The sequence below is a fragment of the Leptonychotes weddellii genome, unplaced genomic scaffold, assembly GCF_054177405.1.
Source record: "Leptonychotes weddellii isolate Sample4059 unplaced genomic scaffold, ASM5417740v2 HiC_scaffold_5996, whole genome shotgun sequence".
Classification (NCBI taxonomy): domain Eukaryota; kingdom Metazoa; phylum Chordata; class Mammalia; order Carnivora; family Phocidae; genus Leptonychotes; species Leptonychotes weddellii.
The window spans coordinates 1-10,521 of record NW_028028402.1 but is presented as its reverse complement, the minus strand read 5'-3'; the positions used below and the strand labels follow the sequence as shown (position 1 = coordinate 10,521).

At 54.7% G+C, this 10,521-nt stretch overlaps 1 protein-coding gene across 1 annotated transcript; it reads right to left on the bottom strand.

Annotated features, from left to right (window-relative positions):
- Nucleotides 1-660: 660 nt before the first annotated feature.
- On the bottom strand, nt 661-10,506 carry LOC145719637 (polycystin-1-like protein 1). Its single transcript, XM_081811167.1, has 6 exons — nt 10,324-10,506; nt 9,457-9,534; nt 8,032-8,174; nt 6,850-6,970; nt 4,233-4,344; nt 661-1,509 (listed from the first exon to the last, which is right to left on the bottom strand). Exons 3-6 carry the CDS (start codon nt 8,044-8,046, stop codon nt 1,233-1,235), a joined length of 525 nt encoding a protein of 174 aa, XP_081667293.1. The 5' UTR covers nt 8,047-8,174; nt 9,457-9,534; nt 10,324-10,506; the 3' UTR covers nt 661-1,232.
- Nucleotides 10,507-10,521: the final 15 nt, after the last annotated feature.

Below are 10,521 nucleotides of genomic sequence, written 5' to 3'. Positions count from 1 at the left end.
AGACTCTGAACTCTAGAGAACACACTGCTGGTCACCAGAGGGGAGGTGGGTGGGGGATGGGGAAACAGGTGATGGGGAGGAAGGAGTGCACCTGTCGTGATGAGCACGGGGTGATGTAGGGAAGTGTTGAATCACAATATTGTACAGCTGAGACTAAGATTACACTGCATGTTAACTGACTGGAATTTAAATAAAAACTTGAAAACAAAGAAAGAAGCAGGGAGCTGGAAAACCCAGTACCTCGATTAAGAACAGAGAGCGGTCCCCTTACCGGAAGTATCTTTAGCACGGATGGGACTGTCAGGATCCATTTCTACGTTGGGGTTTCTAATTTCTGTATTAGGGAAGAAGTTCCTCCCCCGTGATTTGGGACGGGAGATGCTGTTCATGTGAATTCTCAGGGCAAGTCTCGGTTCTAATTTAAGTGTCAAAACGTAACCCTGCACTGTAGGTTCTTTGAGAATTGATCGAGTCCTCCCAATTAGGCCAAAAAAAAAAAAAAAAAAAGAGGCAGGAAAATAGACTTGGAAAGAAACAGCACTCACCTTATGAGGGAAGCGTAGGAGGTCCCTTAACATGAGAACAGAATCGCTCATTTCTTCCTGACCGGGAGAAACAAGCAAACACACAGGAGGGACAAGTTAGTCACGGAGTTCAGAGCTGCTGCAGACAACAGTCCCGGGTTTCTGAGCTAAGAGACGGGGGAGGGACCATCCCCTTGACCTGCCCCCTGGGGCCCCGTGTCCCCTGGGTGTCCGCTGGACACCAGCCTCCCGTAGCCCAGCAGGAGTGTGACTGGAGGGGAGGGAGGAGGAAGACAGAGCTCAGGGAAATTTTGGAAAAGGGTGGGAGGTGTCCTGGAGGGAGAAACAGCATGAGTTGGGTATCAAGGTGGCAGAGACAGGAGGCCTGCGCTGAGATGCGAGCGCCCTTTAGTGGCGATGGGGTGGGCAGGAGGCGCAGGCGCCAGTGACCCAGGATGGCGGCATTTGAATGCCACATGCTCATTTCCTTAGAAGCCGCACATCATCGTACGTTGAACTCCGTCATCTCGCTGCTGGCAAGGTAAAGTCAGGTGGGATTCGCATCACTTTACTTAGAGAAACGTGAGCACAATGATCTGCATGCTATTGCTGTGCACAGTGTCTGTTTTACGAACCAACAGCATTTGTTTGTGCAAGTATGAGCTGACGAGAGAGGCCTCGCCGGCTGGCCCTGCACACCCCATTTCTTCACTGTGTATCGTAAGCAAGGCGAGCCAGCCATCCACGCAGATGCCGACCTCCAGGCACCGGGCCCTCCCCAGCCCGCACCTGATCTGCAAAAGGCAGTCTGCACACAGAAGAAACCAGCGCATCCTGTATTCGTGACCATTGGCCACACGAGGGACTTCTGTCCTCTGCAGCCCAACGAGTCAGGACCCTGGTCATCACGGTGATGTAGTTCCTGACCTCTGTGTAACTGCCCATCAGCTGAAGGGTGGAGAGGTGCTTCAGGCTGGAGTTATAGCTGAAGGAAATCGAAGAGTCACCAGGATTGCTCCAACCCATGGCGAAACTTTCCAGCCTGCCTACCAGCAGAGGAGGGGTACTTGCTAGGGAGAGCTCCGTGGGTGGGTCGGGACAGACAGGGGACGGTCTGTGCAAGAGAAACTCGGAAAAGACGCAGTGAAGCAGAACATCAGAATTCCATAAAACTCTTGATCAGAACTGAGACGGGCAGAGCCGCCAAGCAGAATGACAGAGACACTTCGTGGCAAGCAAGGGAGGACAGGGCTGATCTAGACAAAGACACCACTGTGGCCACAGCGGGCTGGAGGTTCGCAAGGATCCGAACTCACAACCACAGCACAGGGCACGCTCAGACCGTACTTGGACACTATGTCATGATCACAGACCACGCACCATGGCCAAGTGGGGCTTCTGCCAGGAATGCAAGAGGAACTCCAGTATGAAAATCGGTCAAGGTAATTACCATAGTAATGGACAAAACCCACATAATCATCTCAATAGATCCAGCAAAGCACTGACAAAATCCAATACCCTTTCATGATAGAAATAGCCCAAATCTAGGAATACAAGGGAACCTCTTCAACCTCAAAAAATACATTCACGGAGAACCTACAGCTAACATTACCCTCCGTGGTGAAAGACAGAATGCTTCCTGGCCTAGACTGGAAGCAAAACCAGGATATGCACACTTCCACCTCTACTCACCAATGAACTGGAAGAGTCTCACCAGGGCAATTAAGTCAGAAAAAAAAAAGTTATCCAGGTTGGAAAGGAAGGAGTAAAACTCTTTTGTAGATGGCATGCTCTTCCACATTGAAAAACCCCATAGAATGCACTAAGAAGCTAATAGAACAAATAAATGAGGTTAGCAAGGCTGCAGGATACAAGACCAATCGTATAAACATCAATTGTATACGTACACACTAGCAATAAGAATCCACAAACAGAATTTAAGCAAACAGCTCGATTTACAATAGCATTAAGAAGAATAAAATGCTTATAGTTAGACTTAACTGAAGAATTCAATACCTGTACCCTGGAAACTAGAAAACACTGCTGAAAGAAATTAAAATCTAAATAAAGGGAAAACTTTGTTCGTAGATCAGTAGACTTCATATTCTCAAGATGACGATATTCTCAAAGTGATCGACAGACTCAATGCAATCCCTACCACAATCCCAGGGGGCTTTTTGCCGAAATTGACAGAATAATAACCAGGAGATACAGAATAACAAAATAATCTTGAAAAAAAAGAACAAAGTTAGTGGGTTCATGGTTCCCAATTTCAAATTTTACTATGAAGCTACAGTAATTAAGACAGTGTGGCAGAGACAGGAGGTAGAATTGAGACTCCACAGCATTTATGGTCAACTGACTTTTGACAAAGAGACTAAGATAATTTATTGGGGAAAGACTGACCTTTTCAACACACAGTGCTGGAAGAACTGGACAGCTCCCTATGGAAAAATGACCTTGGAGCCTTACCTCACAACACACACACACACACACACACACACACACACACACACACGTTAGCCCAAAGCGGATCACAGAGCTCAGTGGGAGAGCAAAAACTAGAACTCTCCTAGAAGAAAACACAGCAGTAAATCCTATGGATATACCAAGCAATAAAAGAGAAAATCAGCATGTGGGACTTCATCAAAATCACACACTTCTGTGCTTCAAAGGACACCACGTGGAAGAGAAAATACAAACCACGGACTGGAGAGAAATATTTGCAAATCATGTCTCTGACAAGGGACGTGCTTCCCGAATATGTGAAGAGCTCCTACATCTTAATCAGAAAAAGACAACCCAATTTTTAAACAAACTACGTGAACAGACATTTCTCCAAGCGAGATGGGCAAGCCCATGAAAAGATGCTCTCCACCGTCAGTCATGAGGGAAATGCACGTTTCTGAGGCCCAGCGCACACACCATTTCAGTGGCACTGGGATGGCTAGAGTGGAAAAGAGAGGTATCAGCAGTGTGGTGTAGACGGAGCCTCGTGGGAATGGCGCAGCCACTCCAGAAAGCAGGCTGGCTGCTTCCCCCACATGATACGCACGGGGTGACCCTATGAGCCAGCAGCACCCTTAGGTATCTACCCAAGAACAACGAAAACACAGGTCCACAGCTCTGTTCCTAACAGTCCAAAGTGGAAACACACCATCCGTCCGCCAGCTGAGGAAGGGACAAACAGCTCGTAGCGGATCCACAACAGAACATCACAGGAGGGAACGGGGTTGTGACGGTGCCACGACATGGAAGGACCTCAAAGACGCCCCAGCTATTGAGAGGGGCCGGCACAAAGGAGCACGCAGGCTGTGACCCTGTTTGCAGAGATGTCCAGCACCGGCCAATCTGTGGACGGGAGGTAGGCTAGCGGCCGTCTGGGGCTGTGGGGGAAGGAAAGTGACCGCTAACGAGCCACGGGTTTAGGGGGACAATGGAAATGCTCCAACACTAGGGCTCAGCATGCGGGTCTGTAAGCGCCCTGAAGCCAAGGGATGGCAGCCCAGCTCGGCCTGTGCTTCGCAGGCCCTGACGCACCTGCGCGCACTCCGCGCAGATCGGAGTTAGGACTGCGGAACCCTAGCTGTTTCTTTTGCTCACCCCGAGGAGATGGGTCCCCCCACCTGTGGCTGGCCTGGCGGAGACCCCGCTCCCGAGGACACGCAGGCATGCGTGCGTGAGGGTGTCTCCGTGCGGCTCACTCACGTGTCCTCGTCCAGGCAGAGATTCCCGTGGAAACGGGGCCGCACGGTCACCGTCACGGCGCACGGCGGCGCCCGGGAGCCCGCGCCGTCTGTGATCTCAGTGGACACCGTGACTGGAAGGGAACGTGGCGGAGGAGGGTCACGGTGGAGATCAAGCCCTCAGGAACCAGAATCACTGCGGGCGGACCTATGGGCCCACGGTGGTGACGTCGCAACACAGCTAGGCATGGGCTCTGAGCGCGAGGCCGCCCCATCCTTGTGGCGAGGCCAGCGTGCCAGCATCAAGTGCCACACAGCAGTGCTGGGCACTGAGCGCCGGAGAGCCGGGGACACGGGAGCGGTCGCGCGGATGCAGCAGAAGGGGCCGCCACGGGCCACGGGGGCCAGGAAGTGCTCCGCTCACTCGCTCGCTCGTCCCACCTGCAGGCCCCAGGAGCCAGTGGCGGCAGGACCCCACCAGTGAACGGGAAACCGGGGCAGTGGGAAACCCCGAGAATGAAACCCACGCTCAACAACGGAGGCTCAAGGGTTGGAGTAACATTTTAAGCAGCTCCTCAGTGATGTCCAGAAACAGGGCAGGTACCAGGAGCATGGCAGCAAACAGCTTTGCTGGGGCCTCAGGATGCAGGCCCGGGGTTTGCGGGGCAGAGACGTGCAGATGATGCTGCCCGGGGAGGCCGCAGGGCCGGCCGCAGGAACATGCAGAAGGCGGACCTGAAGCGTGCCAGGGGCGTGAAAGCATTCTCAACCCGAAACACAGAGCCAAGGACTTGGGACTTAATTTTGAAGGTCGGTGCTTCTCCCGAAGTGGACCCTGGACACCGGGCCACCCAATCACCACTACAAACAAATGCCGGGCTCCACCTGCTCCTCCCAGGGTTCTGAGCCAGTAGGTGAGGGTGGGCCCCCTTTCCAGCTGTGAGACAGCTACAGTTGAGCAAGTACGGCGGGGATTCCACCGCGGATAACACGGGTCCTCCGGCTGGACGCAGAGAGTGCAGAACGCCAGCAGAGTTCAGGCCAGACTCCAACCTGACACCGAGTCCGTGGGGAACCTTCTCGCACGAGACGGGACAGGATAGGATCTGGTATCTGCCGCACTGATTTATTCTGCTTGTGTTCACCCTCGTATGAATCTGGAAGTCAGATACTCGTAGGCGTCGATCATCACGGCGTTGACCATTGCAACGCCTCGTGCACACTCTGGGAATGGCCTGGGTGACATCACTCACCCTGACACCGCTCGGTGCCCGTGGCCTGAAATTTGGGTCTACAGATTCACCTTAAGGAACCCTCTCGTCCAACACGGAGCTGAGGCCCTGCCCCCAACGTCCTATGTGGGCATCTGGCCAGCCCTGCGGTCTGCAGGCCCCTGCGGACGGGGTCCCACACTGCCCTGCAGGCGGGCGTCTGGGGAGGGGCCCTGCCGGGCTTCATACCCAACACCAGCAAGTGGGGGGCTTGGCGGGGTGGGGGCGAGCATCCATTTGGAGGAAAATTTCCAGGAGACAGAGGGCATGCGCGGTTTCGCTGTGAAGGAATTTATGATGCAGGCCCATGAAAACCACCTCCGTCCGACCGTCTGTCCAACCAACGCGCACCGTGCTCAGTGACACACGGGGGACGTGCCCATCCTCACCAATGACAGTGTGCGGCTCGGACGCCCTTGCCCCTTGTCTCTGAGCTGCACCCAGGAGCAGGTGCACGTGCGTCTCACTGGGGGTCAGGCAAGGTTTCATGAAAAAGCAACCTTTCTTGCTGGGCTTCAAGGAGAGGAGAGGTTTAAGGAAACCGAGTGGATGAGCGAGTTCAGACCTCAGGCGGAAATAAGCTCACCTGGCCAGTTCAAAGAAAGTTCTAGATCGGCAACTCCAAGTTGCCTGTCCCTCGGAACCACCCAGCCCCTGAGCCTTATTCAACGGGAGTGGGTTCCACAGATGGGGCCACTTTCCTAAACGGCTGTGTCTCTAACGGCTCAGGGCGGGCAGGCTCCCGGGGTCCGGGAAGTGTCAGGACGGCAGAGCTGAGTTTGTTCTGAGAACAACACATACTAACCTGCACCCCTTTACCCTGGCCTTTTCTTCGTGGTGGGAGCCCCTTGATTTGGTGCTGTTGACAACCAATGCAGGATTCACCAGATACCACAAACTTCATTAGTGAATAAGGGACAGGTCGCTCTCAAACATTTAATTCATAAATACAGGATGTGCTTTGGCATTTTGGCATTTTGGCATTTACATTATGTTTCAGTTGTAATTTAAGATCTCAGTCGTTAAGCATCTGCCTCCGGCTCAGCTCCTGGGATCTCAGCTCCTGGGATCGAGCCCCGCACTGAGCTCCCTGCTCAGCAGGAAGCCTGCTTCTCCTTCTCCCTCTACGCCTACCCCCTGCTCATGTGCTCTCTCTCTCAAATAAATATAAATCTTTTAAAAAATTTTTTTAAAAGTAGGTAAGCCACCTAATCTAAAAAGCATGAGACTTTTTAAGATAAAGAGATACGAATTTTATTTTCCAGATACACAGTTTTAACATTTTCTCGTTTTTGGAAGCCAGGGGGAAAGGTTTAGAACCGTAAGTGAGCACAGCCAGCCACCCGAAAAAGTCATGGCTTGACTTACTTTTATAATCGTCCAAGGGCTCGCCGGCTGGCAGCACGGAGTAATACTGGCTGTCTCTCCCGTGGTACAGAGGGCGTTTGGAGGCATTTCCTATCTGGTAACTAAATTCGTAATGGAAGTCCTAGGATCCGTTCCGTGTGGAGGAAAGAACAGTGTATAGATGAATAAACTGTGAATTACATCCCCAATAAATCCACACCCCTGCATCCTTCACTCCATCCGAGAGCGTCGTATACAGACAGGCAGGGGCGAGTACTGACATCCCGTCCCCGAATGCGCATGCATGTGGCGTGACCTCTCCCCTCAGGGCCCCTCTCCTACAGCCACGAGGACCCCGCGCCGTGGCTGCATCTGTCAGTCGGGGTTGTGTGCTCTCCCAGCCACAGAGACACAGATCCCTGGGCCTCCTTGGGGTGAAGGGGATACAACAGACTGGGGATTGAGGAGGAGGCGCTCATGTGAATCGCTCTTGGTGTCAGAATAGGGCATTGGAAGAGAGAGAAAGCAAAAAACAGACTCTTCACTACAAGGAACACAGTGAGGGTCACCAGAGGGGAGGGGTGTGGAGATGGGGGAAACAGGTGATGGGGATGGAGTGCACCTGTCGTGATGAGCAGGGGGTGATGTAGGGAAGTGCTGAATCTCTGTACTGTGCACCTGAGACTAATACTGCACTGTATGTGAACTACACTGGAATTAAAATTAAAACTTAATAACAGGGATGCCTGGATGGCTCAGTTGGTGAAGTGTCTGCCTTTGGCTCAGGTCATGATCCCGGGATCCTGGATCGAGCCCCGTGTTGGGGGTCCCTGCTCAGCGGAGAGTCTGCTTCTGCCTCTCCCACTCCCCCTGCTTGTGCTCTCTCTCTCAAATGAATAAATAAAACCTTAAAAAATAAATAAAATGTAATAATAAAAAAAAGAGCAGGGCATTTGGGGCCTGAAGGAGGCCAGGATCGGACCCTCCAGGGACGCATGTGGGTTTCAGAGAGAAGGAGCAAGATCAGGACAGGAGTGGGGCGGTGTGTCCCTGAAAGGGTGGGGAGCAATGTCACGGCACTCTTGCCGCCAAACCCCAGGATGAAGCTTCACGTCCCACGGCATCTCCCCAGACTGCTGGCCACCCCTTGAGGGCGGCCTCTGACCCCAGCCTCTGGGACAGACTCGGGGTGGCCAAGCGTACCGGTCTCCCCGACATGCAGAAGACGCTGAAGACAGTGTGAGCCTCGAGGCCACGATGTGGCTGCACCTGGCAGGCCACGTCCCGCGGAGCCGGATTGAGCGTCACGTACAGCTGAGCTCTCCCCAGTAAGCGGTGCGGGGAAGCTACAGGCAGGAGGACAAGGATTAAAACCCACGCTAGAGAAAGACAGCAGCATGATTACGTCTTCACAGCACACCCCGGGCGGTTGCCAGGGTGTGGAGCCGGTCATCCGTGCGGCTCGCCCTCCGCGGGATTCTGGAGGGCACAGGACGTGGGCACGCGGCCAAGGAGCCCATCACAAGGTCAAGTCAAAGAGAAGGGGGTGGCTGCTCCATGGCCCGGCCCAGTGTGTGCAGGAACCCCGGGGGGCGAGTGCTGCTGCTGGGGGCAGGCGGCACGGGGAGATGAGTGGGGACATGCAGGGACACGCGGGGACACCCCGGGCCTCCCGCGCAGAGGCTGAGTCTCCCCCACCTGGAAGAAGCGTGACCTGCCTGAGAAAATGGCCCCCAGTCTTGTCACTTGGACGAATAGCGGCAATGGCAGGGAGGGCCAAAGGTTTGCTTTGCTGTGTTTGTGAAAGCAAAAGCAGGGCTGTCTCTCTCACGCCCAACATGGGGGCCCGGGGCTCCGTCTCTGAACGCACCGTGGACGGGCGGACGGACGTTCGCAGAGCCGTCAGCAGACACAGGGGAAAGGAGAACAAGAGAACAGAGCTCGGGGACCCCACGGGCCCTACTGAGGGGTTTCCCACGGACATTGGCCTCGTGCTTCTCGTGAGAGGAAGGTGACGTGGGAGACAAGGCTAGAAATGCACCAGGGGTTTCAAGTAGCCCAAACATGTGGACTCTGACCCCAACCCTCTGCGCTTATGAACTGTCGGATCGTCTGCGCTTGTCATATGGAACTGAAAACCGCTAGAAATGGGGCAGAAGGTCCAAGACTGCCCCAAAAGGAAGATGTGATTAAGTCATGGAAAGGCCAGAAGCGGGGCGGAGCAGGGCGCCGGGTCAACGTGCAGCTGACGTACACGGACCCCACAAACACCTCCACCTCCCTGGGTTTCACATATGCATCGGGATTATCAACCAACTCAGGGAAAGAATCAACATACACGGCTGTCTTGCAGAAATCAAATAAACACACACCCCGTTCCGGGTTTTTTTAAAGGCCAACATCTCAGCCTTTACCGTGACCTGAACACCCACCTGATCCCATAAGGATCAGAAACACAGGAGGAGGTAAGAATGAGCAGTGCGGGACGGTGGGGATGGAGGGAGGGTCAGGACGCTCTGGAACAAGAGCCCGGGAGGTCAGAAGCGGCTGCAATTTCCAGAAAAAATCTGAATATAATGAAAACTCTCATCCTCCCACGCCCCAGGTCCAGCTGAGCGTGTAACGTACCCACAGAGGCTTGCAGGACGTATGTGTCCCCAGGGCTCAGTGAGAATGGCTTTATCGTCACCGTGTGTCCCGTGATACCTGAGGAGAAGGGGCCACAGGGAGAGGGCCATCAGCGGGCTCTGCAGGGCAGGGGGCAGATAGACCCCTCCCGTGCTGGCTTCCCCCCTACTCCCGTGGAGCAGGCTTGTTCCTACCTGCAAATGCGCCCAGATGTTTGCCACCCACCCTCTATACGGAGCTGGAGGCTCCCCTCCAGCCTCCCCTGCCTGAGGGCAGCGACCCTGAGTCCTGGGTCACACTTGGCTCCCAACAAGAGAACGCTGGTGGGAGCTCACGCTGTACCCTTCGTGGTGGCTTCCGTGTCCAACCTGGCTCGCTGACACATTGACCTTGTCCACGAGGCATGATTAAGGCATTTCAAAGCGAGTTTTTTGTCTTGAAGACTGTGAACCATTTCTTAAATCTGGGTGTGACTGTTGCCCACTGGTGACCGGGTCCCCTCCTTAGCGGGCAGAGGCTGGCCCCGAAATGCAGGCTGGTGGTCTCAATAGGGAAACCATCATTTCCCGAAATGGGGGCCGGGGGTGGGGGAAGGGGGAGGAGGCAGCCTTCTGACGACAGGGGAGGCCCAGAGCCTCCACTGGGCGTGTCTGCGGATGTGGCCCCTGGCGGGCTTCAGAGGCACATTCCGCCTTTGATAAGGAGCCTCTGCCTGCGTCCACAGAGGGACACGCACAAGCAGAAAAGGCACGATGACCCCAAGGACTTCTCTACTGAAAGGAAATGTTGCAGAAGAAACAGAGGGGCTGGTCCCCAAACCCTTGTGAACCGGCTGCAAACCCCCGGATCTGAAGAGAGGGCTCCTACCAGACGAGGTGTAGCCGTGGAAGCGAGCGCGGCCGACCGGGGACTTGGGCCAGTCCACCGCGAGGGTGGGCCTGGCAGCGGCCAGGGGGGCCGAGGGGCCCAGCAGGTTGTCCCCGTCCCCGCGGCCCCCGTCAGCACTCGAACTCGGGCCTGCTCCCGGGAGGCTGGCATCGGCCCCTAGGAAGACAAGGCAAGCCA